We start from the raw sequence: 18,160 nt of genomic DNA, 5'->3' as shown, positions 1-18,160 counted from the left end.
AGAGAACTAAGGTCTCCAGCCCACAGTCAGCAGGACCTGACGACTGCCAACCAGCAGATGAGTAAATCTGGAAGCTGAGCCCCCGCCAAGGTGAGCCCTGGGACGGGGTGGTCGTCCCAGTCAAAACCCCTTCATCACAGTCTGTGAGAGATCCTGGGCCAGAGGTGCCCAGCTAAACCATGCCTGGATTCCCGATCACAGGAACTGGGTGATGATTCACATTTGTTGTTTTAAATGACTAACTTTTGAAGTAATGTTTTATGCAGGATTCAGTTCAGTTCAGTCGCTCAGTCGTGTCCGACTCTTTGCGACCCCATGAATTGCAGCACGCCAGGCCTCCCTGTCTATCACCAACTCCTGGAGTTCACTCAGACTCACGTCCATCGAGTCAGTGATGCCATCCAGCCATCTCATCCTCTGTCGTCCCCTTCTCCTCCTGCCCCCAATCCCTCCCAGCATCAGAGTCTTTTCCAATGAGTCAACTCTTTGCATGAGGTGGCCAAAGTACTGGAGTTTCAGCTTTAGCATCATTCCTTCCAGAGAAATCCCAGGGCTGATCTCCTTCAGAATGGACTGGTTGGATCTCCTTGCAGTCCAAGGGACTCTCAAGAGTCTTCTCCAACACCACAGTTCAAAAGCATCAGTTCTTCGGCACTCAGCCTTCTTCACAGTCCAACTCTGACATCCATACATGACCACTGGAAAAACCATAGCCTTGACTAGACAGACCTTAGGTAACCAATATATCACCCCTCAGATTGTTATTTCCAAATAACACATGGAAAGCTTTGGAAAATATGGTAGGCACTATGGTAGGTGATCAAAACTTGCTGGCTCTTCTTCTATCATGGAAACATTAAAGTCTAGCGATGTGAAAAGCAATATGCACCTTTCACCATTAGCTCTAAAGTGACAGAAGAAGACCTTCCTGACTCCAAGACGTCGGAAAAGGATGGCACTTGGGGATGAAAACCTACAAAGATACGTCCCAACTTTCAGAAAACTCACTGCCATTGCCCATGCCGCACTGACAAGACAACGAAGAGCATGGCAGCAAGACACGAAGACTAAGAACTTATTGACACTGACCGAGCCACTCTATGGACCAAACCCAAAAAAGGCAACGATGCAGCCAGATCCCATACCTCAGAGTATATCAGAAACAGACCAAATATTTAAAGCACTCTAAACCAAGTTTCTCCTTACAACTGTCTTTAGAAGGCTGATAAACCAAAATCTTGAAGGGCAAAAATGCAGTTTGTTACTTATATACAGTTATCTTACCCTCCAATACTTGGAGCACACCACCAAAAGTGACCTTTGTGTGAACGCACAGAAAGAGATGCTTTGGCAATTCTGACAGTAAATCGGTTTGGATTCTTCCTCAAATATTGGCTCAGTATCCTGAAAAGAGAAACATTTGTAAAAACTTTAGGGTTGGCAGGATTGTCAATTTAAATTATCACACAATGATAAAGAAAACAAAACAAAATAAAGACATCACTTGATGTGCTCATCAATTTAGCCCCTCATGTTGAGGACTAAGGTAGTAAAAGGCAGCCAAAATGTACTCTAACGTCACGTGGGCACAGCGTATTTGCTACAAAGCTACTCAAGATTAACAGACTAATGAGAGTCAGAATGTCATCACTGGCAATGACAGATGCTAAAAATGTTAGTTAATCTTAATTTCTGTCAGTTTTTGACATAAGCTTGTAGGTTAAAAAAAAAAAAAAAGAAAACATCATTTCCTCCAGTTTCTCCCAGATTCAATGTCTGAAAATTCCCTAACAGACGAGATTAGTATCTCTTGCCAGATACTTGATCTGCCTTTCTTACTGATAAAAAGTAAGAAGGAATTCAAGTCTAAGGAACTCAGAGGACTAAAACTGGCTTTATACCCTTTTAGCAGTGGTTTGCTTTTTTCTGCCCGCCTCAAGCAAGCTACCTTTTCAATTTAAACAGAAGCAGCTGAGGAAAATCCTCTTCTATGCTTCTCTACTCCATATTCTGTACGATATGTTTCTCTGTTTTGTATCCTTGATAAAGCAGATGTCTACCATCAAAAGGGAAAACAATAATTCATGTACAGAGATAGCATTCTAGGGGAATCTTCTGCACTATGTCAATAAGTATGGAAAAGGAAAGCTTTTTCTTTCCTCCAGCCTATCATGATTACCATGTAAAACTCCTCAAGAACAAGAACAGAGAACTCACTTCCGGCCTCCTTTGTCTCACCTGCAGGTCACTTATTTCCGAGGTGACAATCCACACCTTCAAGATGCCCGTCACTGAGAGTGCCACCACGGTGTCCTCTAACCGAGAAGGAAGAAGCAGCCGGTTACAAGCGTAGTACAATTGCTTTCTACATGGGGACATGGCCACAACGGTGACGTGGACCATGGTTTGCTTTAATGAAACTAAATAACAGCATGTTTTACAATCAGCATGAAAACCTAATTCTAGGTTTTAGGAAATAACAGAAACCAGATTTTGAGACACAGGTTAATAAGATGATCAAACACGGAATTCAAAGAAAACCTGTTTTAAGCTGCGTGATTTCTTATTTCTAACTTGTAGGCTTTAATAATTTCAAATATTCTTGATTACCATGTCAACAATTAACCTTAAAAAACTTTTTAAGAACAAATTTTAAAAATTAAAAAACAACTTTTATTCCTCAACGTTCACTTTTATTTATCCTGGGGAAGCACATTCATATTGTGTCTTCAGGGCACACCTTTCCTCCTTCCCACCCACCTCACCTGCCTTCTAGACAAGTTATTGCACACTGCACTCTCCATAGACCATGATCAAGAGAAAGACATGATGTAAAATCTAAATCCATCAGCTTCGGGTGACGGAAAAGTCACAGCACCACAGTGATATTCATGAACTCTGAGAGGCGGGGCCTTAGAAAGCAGTCTAAGGCAGGCTCCAGAGCAATGGAGGGATGTGTTAAAAATCACATTTTCTTCACTGATTAACCACTGAACTGTGGATAACTGAACTAACCTACCTTAAATTCAATTTGCTTATCTGTAAGCAAATATAAATGAATAACATAATGATAGCACTTACTTTAATAAGGTGTTAATGAGAATTAAGACACCACAGGTATAGCCCTCAGCCCATCAGTACAGATTAGTCATCACTGTTATTGAAAAGAATTGCTTACTATCTTTCAATAAAAACTTTATTTGTACTGCCTGGTTCCCTAGGCAAGTTTAAGTGCTGAAATGCATTGATTACAATTCTATGATCACTGTATAAAGAAGCTAGAACTGCTCATAAATGTCAATTACAGCAAAAGTGCAATATACCAATAAATTCAAAATCCTCAAATCTCCACACACTAGAATATGGCAAAGTAGACTGAAAATATGTATGGTAGCGACGTTATAAATGGACAACATTTAGAATTGTATGTACAGCACAACATTTTCCATTAAAGTTGCATTCTACCCTGTTCAGACCATAATACAAGCATGTATATTTCACAGATGGCTATTTCCCACGCATTCCTACATAAGGCTTTATGTGTGCACGTGCTAAGTTGCTTCATTCATGTCCAACTCCATGCGACCCTGTGGACTATAGCCCACTAGGCTCCGCTGTCTATGGGATTCTCCAGGCAAGAATACCAGGGTGGGCTGCCGTTTCCTCCTCCTGGGGATCTTCCCGACCCAGGGATCAGACCCACAACTCTTATGTCTCCTGCACTGGCAGAGGGGTGTTTACCGCTAGCGCCACCTGGGAAGCCCTCAAGGCTTTATGTACCTGTGTACAAACTACTTCTGCCAGAAACATCACAACCCCATGTCTGACAAACTCCTCTTCACCTCTGAAAGCTTAGATGAGACTTCATTGAATCTGGGCAGCCTTCCTAGCTGCCCTCAAAGCCCCTTCACTGCCTTTGCTAATTCTAGCCTCTGTACTATTTTTCTGTCTTTTCACATGTTACACCGAACTGCCATTGTTTATATATCATCCTCCCTTCCTAGAATTCCAGTCCTGCCAGTAGTTCAATCCTCTGCACCTAGAAAAGAGTAGGCACTCAATAAATATTTGTGGCATGGCTGTTGAATAAAAAGCTACGGAAAACTCCCAGGGAAGGCAGTTCACCAATGGACACAACGTAACCCAGTGGTAAAAGCAACCGCTCCGGGGTCCGTCTGGGCGCCAGGAAGCCACAGGCTTGTTCTGTGACCGTAAGCGGAGACTCCATCACGCTAAACTTCACCCGCCTCCTCATCCACACATCCTATGACGGCAGTAGCTGTGACACCAAGCACCGTGAGAAGCGGTTACTGTATGGAAATGCTAAGCATGTGCCAATGCTGGGAGCACTCTGTACATGAAGTCTCACGTCGATGGTGACAGTAGTTACAGACCAGCCTTTACAGCAGAGCACGTGACCACGCAGTCATCAGGAGGGCTTACAGGAGTACACCAAAGGCACATACGAATACACATTCAATGTTCAGTATTACTATCCTCTTCCCCAACAATTACTTTTGCCAGTTTCAACAGAAATGGAGAAAACACACTCATATATGTTGAATGTTAACTACACATCCGGCACTTAAGACCAGGAACAGTCATTCAATTGAATTGTGTATAATCCCCTCCCTTTTTGTTCCCTTCACATAAAATGGAAATACTTCCTACGCCTCTTCATAGCAAGTAACCAAACCAGGCCCAAGAGATACACAAACTATGGTTCCTTCTGACATGCTCTAAGACTGCCAAAAACTAGTGATTTATTCCTTGGAATGGAGACAATCTAACACGTTAAATCTTAGGTCAATCAAAGACTCCTTTATGAAAGTAGAGACAGACCACAAATCATGAGAGTCGCTATTTCTTAAATTGAAGAATACAATATAAGCAAGTATATTAATATTTGATACACTATAGAATCCTTTAGTAAGCTCATCATAGTGCAGAAATTCCTAAAGGGCACACTGACCTTGTGTTCGGTGGGATCGAATAATACTCATGGAGCTGATCCAGTCTGGAGAGATCTTTGAGACTAAGGAGTACAACACTTCAAGGCTGGTGGCATCCACCACAAGGATTTCAGGATAATGACCGTGGCACAGAAGCCTTCCTTCTCTCTGACTTCCAACAGAGAACTGATAGAACTGGAAGGAAAAAAATTTTTTAAATGTTTACTTAAGATACTTGATTCACATACATTCACCAAGCTTAGTAGGATGCTCAATTTCTCCAGCAATATCTCCAGATATATAGTACATACTACGATACATATACCACATGCATACTATATGGTACATATTACATGTGTCTATGGATACTTCACGACCAAGATAATCACAATGGTGTGATCACTCAGCTAGAGCCAGATATCCTGGAATGTGAAGTCAAGTGGGCCTTAGAAAGCATCACTACAAACAAAGCTAGTGGAGGTGATGGAATTCCAGTTGAGCTCTTTCAAATCCTGAAAGATGATGGTGTGAAAGTGCTGCACTCAATATGCCAGCAAATTTGGAAAACTCAGCAGTGGCCACAGGACTGGAAAAGGTCAGTGTTCATTCCGATCCCAAAGACAGGCAATGCCAAAGAATGCTCAAACTACCGCACAATTGTACTCATCTCACACGCTAGTAAAGCAATGCTTAAAATTCTCCAAGCCAGGCTTCAGCAATATGTGAACCATGAACTTGCGGATGTTCAAGCTGGATTTAGAAAAGGCAGAGGAACCAGAGATCAAATTGCCAATATCTGCTGGATCATGGAAAAAGGAAGAAAGTTCCAGAAAAACACCTATTTCTGCTTTATTGTGGATCCCAATACACTGTGGAAAATTCTTCAAGGGATGGGAATACCAGACCACCTGACCTGCCTCTTGAGAAACCTGTATGCAGGTCAGGAAGCAACAGGACATGGATCAACAGACTGGTTCCAAACAGGAAAAGGAGTACGTCAAGGCTGTATATTGTCACCCTGCTTATTTAACTTCTATGCAGAGTACATCATGAGAAACACTGGGCTGGAAGAAGCACAAGCTGTAATCAAGATTGCTGGGAGAAATATCAATAACCTCACATATGCAGATGACACCACCCTTATGGCAGAAAGTGAAGAGGAACTAAACAGCCTCTTGATGAAAGTGAAAGAGGACAGTGAAAAAGTTGGCTTAAAGCTCAACATTCAGAAAATGAAGATCATGGCATCTGGTCCCATCACTTCAAGCCAAATAGATGGGGAAACAGTGGAAACAGTGCCAGACTTTATTTTTTTGGACCCCAACATCACTGCAGATGGTGATTGCAGCCATGAAATTAAAAGATGCTTACTCCTTGGAAGGAAAGTTATGACCAACCTAGGTAGCATATTGAAAAGCAGAGATATTACTTTGCCAACAAAGGTCCATCTAGTCAAGGCTATGGTTTTTCTAGTCATGTATGGATGTGAAAGTTGGACTGTGAAGAAAGCTGAGCGCCAAGAATAGATGCTTTTGAACTGTGGTGTTGGAGAAGACTCTTGAGAGTCCCTTGGACTACAAGGAGATCCCACCAGTCCATCCTAAAGGAGATCAGTCCTGGGTATTCTTTGGAAGGACTGATGCTGAAGCTGAAACTCCAATACTTTGGCCACCTCATGCGAAGAGTTGACTCATTGGAAAAGACTCTAATGCTGGGAGGGATTAGGGGCAGGAGGAGAAGGGGACGACAGAGGATGAGATGGCTGGATAGCATCAACGACTAGATGGACATGAGTTTGGGTGAACTCCGGGTGTTGGTGATGGACAGGGAGGCCTGGTGTGCTGCAATTCATGGGGTCTCAAAGCGTAGGACACGACTTGAGCGACTGAACTGAACTGAACTGAACCATCTTCCAAACACTAATTTAACTCCAAGACACTTTGAGATGGGCAAAAAAAAAAGGTTACTTTAATGGAGAAAAAGGTTCTCCAATTATTAAAGATGGATGCCCCCAAAAGCTTTTTAATAACTTGGCACTTCCTTGTGATTTCAGTAAGTGCCAGTGTGATCAAGGTTCACCATTTCTACATATGTAAAAGAACAACCTGCTTCTGGACCTGAGAAGGTGAGTATCACAAAGGAAACAATGGCCACACACTAGTAAATCTGCCAAAAAGCATCTTCTCCTTAGGGATGACTGCCAGTCGGAATACAGAAGGCCTAAATACCAGATCTGGTGAAGAGGAGGCACTGAAGATACACTGATTAATTTTTCTTAAACTGTAAGCCAAAAGTTTTTCAATCATAAAATTTTATAGCAGTCAATATATTTATATCCAATGAGTCTGAATGACATTGATGTGTAATTTTTCAATTAAATTATCTATAAAGTCAACGCATCTAAATGATATACTATCCTTTTTCTCTTTATAAACTTAATGACTCTTCATATGGTTAAAGAAAAAAAAGAATATAGGCCCTTTAAATAAAAAGCGTATGTCCTAGGAATTCCCTGGCGGTCCAGTGGTTAGGACCGCATGCTCTCACTGCCAAGGGCCCAGGTTCAATCCCTGGTCAGGGAACTAAGATTCCACAAGCCATGAAAGTGAAAGTGAAGCCGCCCAGTCGTGTCTGACTCTTCGCGACCCCATGGACTGTAGCCCACCCGGCTTCTCTGTCCATGGGATGGCACAAGCCATAAAGTGGGGCCAAAAAAGAAAAAATCCAAAATGGATCACAGAGCTAAACATGAACAGAAAAACAATAACGATAACAAGCAATTAAAAGAAAAAAAGCTGGACACCTGAAACTAACACAACAATGTAAATCAATCAGTCTTAATAAAAAATTTTTAAAAAGAAAAAAAAATAGCATATGCCCTAATAGCATTGAAAAAGCAATTTTTAAAAGGCTCTGCCAGGGCAAGAAACAGTCACTAAAGACCTATATCACACTAACCATCTCTAAACATTTTCCATTGCTTTTCTAATTTGTGCTAGTACAGAAGGTTTTCTTTCTCAACAAATTATTTTGTTTGTTTTAAGGGAAGCAGTATGATGTAACTGAAAGAACAGAGTCCCCAGAGTCACGTAAAGCTGTTCTGAGATCCTAGTGATGGGAATGACTCACTGTGAGACTGGGGCAAGTTATTTAATCACTCTGACTATCAGCCTCCTTGCATGTAAAAGGATATACTCCTATCTGATGCGTAAGAATATGGGTGGGGCTAAATGAGACACCACACAAGAAAGGCCTAGATATCTGCTATAAACCTGAGTTCCCTCCTCTCCCTCTCCTTCCCCATTAAGACTATAAATCACATTTTCTATATACAATGCAATTTTCCCAACACTCAATGCAGTAAATGATGAGTAATCTGAAGCACAAAGAATTTGACAATTATGGAAGAATAGGGGGAAATATCAGGAATATGTTACTTCCTTGGTGGCTCAGACAGTAAAGCGTCTGCCTACAATGTGGGAGACCCAGGTTCAATCCCTGGGTTGGGAAGATCCTCTGGAGAAGGAAATGACACCCCACTCCAGTACTCTTGTCTAGAAAATCCCATGGACAGAGGAGCGTGGTAAGCTACAGTCCATGGGGTCACAAAGAGTCAGACACAACTGAGTGACTTCAATTTCACCAGGAATGTAGGCGAGAGGCTATAAATTCCTGTAAATTCCTGAGTTAAGTTAGGTATGTGAAAAGGTCATGTCTTTTACAGACCCAAGGCCAACTGCACAAGCAAGGAAAAGGGTATCATCCAAAAAGTGGATTGTGTCAGACTTCTCTGATGCTCCAGTGGCTAAGAATCTGCCTTCCAAAGCAGGGATCAGAGGTTCAATCCCTGGCCAGGGAACTAAGATCCCCCATGTCTCGGAGCAACTAAGCCTGTAGGCCTCAACCACTGAGCCCGTGCACCACGACAAGAAAAGACCCAGAGCAGCCAAAAAAAGGAAAAAGAAAACATTTTTTTAATGGATTGTGTCAGTCATGAATGGAATCATAAAGGCTTTAGCAAGAGTGAATTCCATTATTTAGGATGTAGAATGCTTACCCAACCAATAAAGGGGCTCCCAGTTGGGTAACCAAGACACCTAGCAAGAGCAGACACAGCAGTGACGATGGCTGGCTGACACCTTTCAACACTCGTCTCCGCTCCTTGGTCTTCCTCCCCCACTACACTGTCTTCTGAAGATTTCAACTGCTGCAATTCTAGTCTTCCTGTCCCATTACCCATTCCCACCCATTTTTCACATAAAAATAGAGACTCAGTGTTTAAAAAAAAACACGTTTTAAACTGACCATGGGTGCTGAGTTGGCCGGTTGCAGAAATCAATACCAACCTGTATGCCAGTATGTGTGCAAGCTAATTTTGTAAATTCAATACATCTGCCATCATTCACGTCCCAGAGGCACATCTCCCTATAAAACAAAATAATCGCTGACTTTAAATCTGAGTTTTAAAAGCACGGTTCAACTTTGTCACGGTAGTTTAAAATTAAGCTTCCATTAAAACGTACGTATTTCAGAAAAAGCAGCATATAGTCATTATCGCTGTTCACCAAAACTTCTGACCCTCCCAGCCACCGCCTTAAATTCCCCTCCAGCCTATCCACCCTTGCCCTGATCCACGTTCTTTCTGGACGCAAGGGAGGACTACACTTCCTGGTTCCCTGTCAGTTGGTGGAGTCTTAGGAGCGGTTCTGGCCAGAACTGGTAGGAGGCCCTCCCAAACTCCCCTCCTCTACCTCTGTGCCAGAGTGGCTGCTCTCTCACCCTCAAGCTCAGAGTGAGGATAATAATGCAGCAGAGCACAGGCCTAAGTGATAGATAAAAGGGCAGGTGACAAAAACTAGAACTAAATGTTTAATTTAAACCATTCCAATTTTCCATTGATTATCAACATAGCTAGAAAATTTAGCACTGCAAAACACAAAACTTAAGGTCAACTGATTTCCAAATCTTTGCAAATTAAAAACAATATTCCAGTTTTGATTCCACATTTGCTGCAGAAGTTTTACTGTAGTTCATGGGGTCCCAAAGAGTCAGACACGACTGAGCAACTGAACTGACTGACCAAAAGAAAAAAGCTTTATCTCAAACTAAAGAGACAGCATTCAAAATTAGAAATGTCAATATGCCTTGTCCTTCAAAGAAATAAACTGAAGATTTATTTCTCAGAGGCGAACATTAATAAAATGCAGTGATCCTGATGCTTATTATTAGGGTATTCCTTAAGATGCCGTAGGGCTTCCCTGACAGCTCAGTTGGTAAAGAATCCACCTGCAATGCAGGAGACCTAGGTTCGATCCCTGGGTTGGGAAGATCCCCTGGAAAAGGTGAAGAATACTCCAGTATTCTGGCCTGGAGAATTCCATGGACAGTCCATGGGGTTGCAAAGAGTCGGACACAACTGAGCAACTTTCACTTTCCTATATCCCATGTGGTATAAATTTTTCAAAGGAAACTCACTTATCTGTTTAGAATATGCATTCTAATATGAATTTACCTGATACTGCTTCTCCGTTACACAAGGTTCTTTTCAAATTCATAAATTATAGAGAGTTGAAGGGACAATTTCTTAAAAAACTCTCTTCCCGTTCCACAACTCTCTTCAGTAACGTATTTCATAAACACACAATTTTCTAAACATCCCCAAAGTTTTTATTCCCCCCATTCTAGGCCCTTCACCTGCTGTCCAATGACATACCTTTCCAAAAGCAAGCTCTGAGACTTAGGAATGGATATAGCTACGTTAGTGTATTGGCATACATCGATATAACTGATCAAACTTTTGTATGGCTTCATCTTCCAAATTTATGCTAACCTAGCATCACTGAGGTTTCTTAAAACTCTCAAAGTTGTCTGCCAACTCAGTAAAAATGCCATGGGGATTAACGACCATACTTTAACTTTTACGGTATTCTGAGTTTCTCAAAAGCAGGGCAGAGACATAACCATAAATTATAATAAAAGTACTATAAAAATCATTAATAAAGATAAAATTCATTTTGAAAACCGTATTTCAAATAGCTTTATGTTGAGACAACTGAGACATTTATTTAAAAGATACCCAAAAAATAAAATAAAATTCCCTACTTATTAATACACTGGTATTATTTGCATTAAAGACTTAAGAGGAGAAAAGCGAATAAGAAAATACTTACCCACTCTCAGATGCGCTCACAATATACTGTTTGTCACTAGACGCACAAGCTTTAGACAAACAGGTGATTGATGCTGTGTGACCAAACAACAGTGCTCGAGGATTGACCTAGAAATACACAATATGTTTTCTAAAGTAGTCGTTCTTAGGAATCTTGTTAAATATTCAGTATAAATGTACAGATACCGATTTGAGAAGAACTGCTCAGGACACCAAAATCCAACAGCAGCAAAACAGTGACTCCCATCAATTCAGTGCTCACCATCACCCCAACCAATGGTTCTGAAGTCGAAGGTGGAACACCAAGAGGTGACATTACTTGCCCAGTATACAGAGAGGTTTACTGCCAAGGTTTAAAGCGGGCAGTGTTTAGCACAGAGCTCTACTGCACAGAGAAATCAGGTTAAGACTGAATTAGCATATAAAATAATTTCCCCTCACTTATTTTTAAAAATAATACTTTCCATGATCTGAAAGAACATTTAGAGCCTCTAGACTGACATCCCAAACACAAAAAATAGAGAACAGGTACCCTACCAAAAGCTGGTATCAACGGTAACTATCAGGAGCTAATAACGACCTGCACAGACTAATGATTTACTGCCATAGAGCCTTTGAAAGGATGGCTTAATACCCACTATTCTAAAATAGTCTGGCAATCAGCCTCCAAATTCATCTACTTTGTACCAAACAGCATGCTATTATTTTAGGTGATGTCAGGGCTTTAAGTAATTTCAGGATATATTTCTTAACATTTTATACATATACAATATTTATAACATATGTACCAGATAGAAAAAACATCTAACCACATAGTCAATACCCAGCTTAGGAAAACAGAATGATTAATACCTTTCATGCTATCAGTTTTGGAATCAAAATCACCTTAGTCGTATTTTGCATAATTATAATTGAAAGAAAAATACCATCGTTGTCTATGGTTAGAACACGCCTAGAATGTTTTCTCATATAACCAACCCCATTTCCAAAGAGACATTCCATATTCCTCCACTGGAAAAAAAAATGCTTTTGGTCAATTCTTTAATTTTTCCCTAGAAAATCGAATTTACCAACGGGTAGTTTCATTTTCAATGTACATGGCCTTGCTAGAAAATTCCATTTTCAGTCATAATAGAGTAACTAGAACTGACTGTACTCTCACCAAAACCTAGAAAGATGAACAAAAATAACCGAATGAGAAAAAGCACATAATCATCTCATGCGGCAATAAGAGCATTTGACAAAATTCAATTTCCTTTCCTGATTAAAAACTCTCAACAAATTGGGTGTAGAAGGAATGTACCCCAACATAATAAAGGCCGTATGGAACAAGCCCATGTAGAAAACACTAAAAGCCTTTCCCTAAGATCAAGAACAAGACAAGGATGATTACTCTTGGCATTTCAATTCAACATAATATAGGAGGTCTTGGCCAGAGTAGTTCGGAGAAGGCAATGGCACCCCACTCCAGTACTCTTGCCTGGAAAATCCCATGGATTGAGGAGCCTGGCGGGCTGCAGTCCATGGGGTCGCGATGAGTCGGACACGACTGAGCGACTTCACTTTCACTTTTCACTTTCATGCATTGGAGAAGGAAATGGCAGCCCACTCCAGTGTTCTTGCCTGGAGAATCCCAGGGACAGGGGAGCCTGGTGGGCTGCCGTCTATGGGGTCGCACAGAGTCAGACACGACTGAAGCGACTTAGCAGCAGCAGCAGCCAGAGCAACTGGGCAACAAATAATAAATAAAGCAACCAAGTAAAAAGGAAGAAGTAATGTTTTCTCTGCAGATGACATGATATTATATGTAGAAAATCCTAAAGCCTCAACCAGAAGACTGTTAAAACTAATGAAGAAATTAAGTAAAGTTGAAGGATACAAAATAAACATCCAAAACTCTGTTGTTTCTATAACAGCAAGTTATCAGACAGAGAAATTATGCAATCCTACTTACCATGGCATCAAAAAGAATAAGTTACTTAGAAATAAATTTTAAAAAAAAAGAAAGAAATTTAACCAAGGAGGTGAAACACCTGAATTCCAAAAATTATATAAGACACTAATGAAAGAAATGGAAAAATAAATAAGTGGAAAGATACCCCACATTCTTGGGTTGGAAGAATTAATGTTGTTAAAAGGTCCATACTACTCAAAGCAATCTGCAGAGTCAATGCAATCCTATCAAAATTCCAATGGTATTTTTCACAGAAATAGAAAAAACCTTGATGAAATTTGTGTAGAACCATAGAAGACACCAAATGGCCAAAGCAGTTTTGAGAAGAAGCAAACTTGGAGGCTTCACACAATGAGCACCAAGGTAATTAGAGGAAAAGTAAAAATGTGGCATTTCTATTTTTATCTCACCATATTCCATAAAAATTTGTCACATTTATTAACTAAGAAACATTTCACATACAACTAGTACAGAGATATATAAGATAATCTGTTCAACTGATCAAAAAACAATCCATCCTCAAAGACCACAGTTCAAAAGTGACAGTTATCAAGTTATCAGCGACAAGGAGTGATGTTTAGAATTAGAAGACGTGATGAGACAGTTCTTAAGACTAAACACCAACACTAAGGCCCCAGTCTGGGACCTTGAGGCCACTAGTTCTATAGTCAGACATCATTCCACACACCTTTCTTTTTTCTTTTAGTTAAGTTTTTTGTTTTTTCCTTTCTATTACCTGAGATGCTATAATTATTCATTAAATAAATCCTTACCATGTACAAGCACTGTGATAACCGCTTAATATAACTTCCCTCACAGAATCCTTACCGAAACCTTGTGTGGTTGACCCTATTTTAAACATGATGAGACGAAGGCCTGAGACAGGTAAGTAAATTGCCCGAAGTCACACAGCTAGACACTAGAGTAGCCAAGATTCAAGCCAACTTCGTTTGCCTGCAACGCTGAGCCTTTACCATAATGTTTCACTTCTTTCATTATTGCCATGTATTATAAAATTCCCTGCATTTATAGTTTTATTCTCCAAAATTATAGCTCTACAGGTAGTGGAAGCAATAACACTTTGTATACAGGAGACAATACCTTCATTAACAGGTTCCCTCCTTTACTCTTATCTCCATCTCTCTACGTACACATGAAATACTACTTCTGCAATCTCTCTCTGACATTTTATTTTTTATTTTTTGCCACACCACATAGTATGTGGTATCTCAGTTCCGTGACCGGGGATTGACTCCGAGCCCCCTGCAGTGGAAGCACAGATTCTTAACCACTGAACTACCTAGCCGGTTGAGATGATGAACATGTTCTAAAACTGACTGTGGTAAGAGCTGCACAACTCTGTGAACAGAGTAAAAAATCATTAAATTGTACACTCTGAAGGGTGCATCATCACTCTGAAGGGATGATGCAAACTTTATCTCAATAAAGCTGTTAAAAAGTTTTTTACTTAAAAAAGCAACTTTTTTGCCTCTACATTCCATGACAACTATCACTCCATCTTCTCTGTTCCTCCTTACAGAAAAATTCCTGGGGAAGTTGTCAGAGATTAGAGGTTACAACATGGAAAAAGAGCATCTGTCCACAGACAGTGCCCAGGAGCAGAGCACACAGCAGTAAAGAATGGCAAAAAAAAAACACACACTGATTTTTAAAATAAAGGCAAAAACTTGTACATTTTATACATTTTTACAAAGTTTTTCTCTCTTCAAGACGCTGATCTCAGAAGGCTCAAAATTGTTTTTTAGTATCTTTTTGGAAACCTCCTTCAATATGGTTAGAAATTTTCTGAAAATATCTTAAATATCATAGTAAGCCAGGTAGGATAGCTATTATAATTGGAAATCAAGCCTAAAACCAGCAGAAGTCAGCTCTGATGAGTAATGCTGATAATCATTCTGAACACAAAATGTATCTCATAGAAAATACAGAGGTAAAATTATTTGGAAACTGTGTTATTTTTTGTTAAGTAGCTTTTTGCATGCAAGAAGTGCGATCGGCATTTCAAACACTCACGTCCAAGTCCACGGAGAGGTCCCAGAGGCATATCTGCCCATCGTGGCAGCCGGTCGCGACCGTGGCCCCGTCATCCGTCAGCAGCACGGCTGAGATGCAGTGTGTCGGGGCTCTGCGGCCCCACAGGACGATGGGCAGCACGAGGCTGTTTCCTGCCATCCTGCCGGCAAACCTGGGGATGTGGCGAGAGCAACGTTAAACGCAACAGTATTTCCCTCTAGAACACATCACACACGTTTACTTTGAAGCCCACTTGAACTTCCTTAGTGCCAAAAATTCCCCTAAACATCATGCATGCATGCTAAGTCACTTCAGTCGTATCCGACTCTTTGTGACCCCACGGACTGTAGCCTGCCCAGCTGCTCTGTCCATGGGATTCTCCAGGCAAGAGTACTGGAGTGGGTTGCCATTCCCTTCTCCAGGGGATCTTCCTGACCCAGAGATCAAACCCCGGTCTCTTACAGGCAGATTCTTCACTGTCGAGCCACCAGGGAAGCTTCATGCTATTAGTTGAAATGTATTCTAATCCACTCGCACAGGTTGCCTTGTCACGGTGCTTCCTGTAAACCAGTAGCTCTCAGATTCCTCCTCTCAGATTGGCCTGTCGGAGCTCACAGTTGGTCTGGGCTGACAGAACCGGGGTCCAGGGGCTGCTCTGCTGGCCAGCCAGGGAGCCTGGGCCTCCGTCATCAGCCATCTGACTGCCTTCCTCACTGCTTTTCCGGTGGGGATAACAGTGCCTCACAGACCCTCAGGAGAGCCCTGCCAGCTGGGCTGACCTAATGTCCCCAAGAACCAGGCGATGATTGGTTTGGTTCTTTTCCATTTATTTATTCATTGTTTTTGGAGGCACTGGGTCTTTCATTGCGTGCGAGTTTTCTCTCGTTGGAGCTTCTTTAGCTCAGCTGGTAAAGAATCTGCCTGCAATGCAGGAGACCCGGGTTCAATCCCTGAGGTGGGAAGATCCCCTGGAGAAGGGAAAGGCTGTCCACTCCAGTATTCTGGCCTGGAGAATTCCATGGACTGTATAGTCCATGGGGTCACAAAGGGTTGGACACGACTGAGCGCCTTTCACTTTCTCTATGTGCAGCTGGGGGGCTCCACAGCACAGGTTGATCAGCTGTGTCACACAGGCTTAGCTGACCCGCTGCATATGGAACCTTCCCAGACCAGGGATCAAGCCTGCGTGGGGAACTGACAACCACTGGACCATCGAGGAATCCCATGATTGACTTGATTTTTAAGTGGCAACAAAAGATATGTGTATAATCTAGACACTGTAGAATCTAAGACTGTCCTAGGAACTTTTCAGAAACACTTCAAGGAATAGCCATTTTCTATGAAAGAAACTAGTTTAATATCTATGGTCTCATTGCTGGTTGCTTTTAGCAAAAGTCTTTTCTTTAATCCACTACTTACACTCTTTAAACTAATAAAAACTAAAACAAAAATCCACTCCCTGGAAAGAAAATGAGGCAAGTAAAAAATTATGAATGACATTTACCAAATGCAATCTATATACACTGCATCTTTTATTTCTTGTTCTGATTAATGGGTTTTATGCTATAGTGCCGGAGAAGACTCTCGAGAGGCCCTTGGACTACAAGGAAATCAAACCACTCAATCCTAACGGAAATCAATCCTGAATATCCATTAGAAGGACTGATGCTGAAGCTGAAACTCCAATACTTTGGCCCCCTGATGTGAAGAGCCAACTCATTAGAAAAGACCCTGATGCTGGGAAAGATTGAAGGCAGGAAGAGAAGGGGACGGCAAAGGATGAGATGGTTGGATGGCATCACCAACTCAGTGAACATGAGTTTGAGCAAACTCTGGGAGACCGTTAAGGACAAGGAAGCCTGACGTGCTGCAGTCCATGAAGTCACAAAGAGTCGGACACAACTTAGCGACTCAACAACAAAATGGCTTTCATCAATTTGTTTCTCGCCAAACTTCATCTGTTTGCTACAAGTAAAAGGTACGCATTTGAGGGAAAAATCCCAACTTCCTTTCTTATTTATAAAATCCTTTATGTACCAGCAGTTCATAGACTACCATGACATTAACAATTATTTCCATATTCCTATTTAGCATTAGTAAATGAAACAAGGAACTGAGCCAGTTTTAAAAAATTGGGTACAGCACGCTACTGGCTGAATAACATATCCACTAGTGACTTTCTCAAAAAGAGAATCTGGAAGGAGTTCACTTCTCCATGGTGACAACATTCATTTTTAAGATGTATCACCAAAGATTTCTCTCAAATAAATAAGCTCACAGCAAGTAACACAACATGGTAAGATCAAGAAAGAACACCGGGGACTTGCTTGGCAGCCCATCGTCAGGACTTCACACTTACACTCCAGGGGACAGAGGTTCAGTCCGCAGCTGGGGAACAAAGATCCCACATGCCATGTGATGTGGCCAAAAAGTGAAAAAGAAAGAAAGAACACGACTTCTCTCGATAGGTGAGGACTCCTATTCAATGCATCTACCTAGCTTGAAGAGAAAGCAAATACACAGATTCAGGACTAAGGAATATGTGTGTGACAGGGAGCTGTATCTGTTCTGGTGCAACAGGAAGGAACGTTCTGGTGTTCAAGTGACGAGGAGCTCAAAGAAACCTGGAAGAAGAGTGCATTTCACAGCCCTTAAAATAAGAGAAAACAACTGCTCGTAACATGGCAAAGGTATCACTGTATCCTTTCCAGAAAATCCTAGTACATCATCTTATCTGCTACAATAACTGTTCATCCAAGGAATCAGGCAAGACCTGTCCAATCAACCTGGGGGAGAGGGGGAACTGGAATTCAAAATTCACTGTTGTATTTCCAAGGACATGAGTGAGACTGAAGAAACTAACCTGTCCTGACCCCCAGATATATATACCCTGCCAAAGGACCTTAAATTATACACAATCCTGGATCTAAACAGCAAGTGTCTACTGGGTGAAATATTTAAAAGTTGAAAAGTCATAAAAGAATACCTGAAATAAAGCTGTAGTGAGAGGTCACAATCACTAACTGATACTAATCTGTCTTACTGCTGGGA

At 41.3% G+C, this 18,160-nt stretch overlaps 1 protein-coding gene across 4 annotated transcripts in view; it reads right to left on the bottom strand.

Annotated features, from left to right (window-relative positions):
* Positions 1 to 18,160, bottom strand: part of WDR7 (WD repeat domain 7) — a 352,665-nt gene that overhangs the window by 314,920 nt on the left and 19,585 nt on the right. For all 4 annotated transcript variants that reach the window (XM_052660291.1, XM_052660292.1, XM_052660293.1 and 1 more), the window contains exons 2-7: positions 15,110 to 15,281; positions 11,123 to 11,229; positions 9,299 to 9,377; positions 4,973 to 5,147; positions 2,239 to 2,315; positions 1,285 to 1,404 (exon numbers count right to left, since the gene is read on the bottom strand). In XM_052660291.1, the coding sequence (XP_052516251.1) occupies positions 1,285 to 1,404; positions 2,239 to 2,315; positions 4,973 to 5,147; positions 9,299 to 9,377; positions 11,123 to 11,229; positions 15,110 to 15,268 (717 nt within the window). In that variant the 5' untranslated portion in view covers positions 15,269 to 15,281. The remainder of the gene's footprint in view (positions 1 to 1,284; positions 1,405 to 2,238; positions 2,316 to 4,972; positions 5,148 to 9,298; positions 9,378 to 11,122; positions 11,230 to 15,109; positions 15,282 to 18,160) is intronic.

The sequence above is a fragment of the Budorcas taxicolor genome, chromosome 22 (assembly GCF_023091745.1).
Source record: "Budorcas taxicolor isolate Tak-1 chromosome 22, Takin1.1, whole genome shotgun sequence".
NCBI classification, from domain to species: domain Eukaryota; kingdom Metazoa; phylum Chordata; class Mammalia; order Artiodactyla; family Bovidae; genus Budorcas; species Budorcas taxicolor.
Note: the sequence above shows the minus strand (reverse complement) of the source record. Positions and strands in the feature narration are given on the sequence as shown.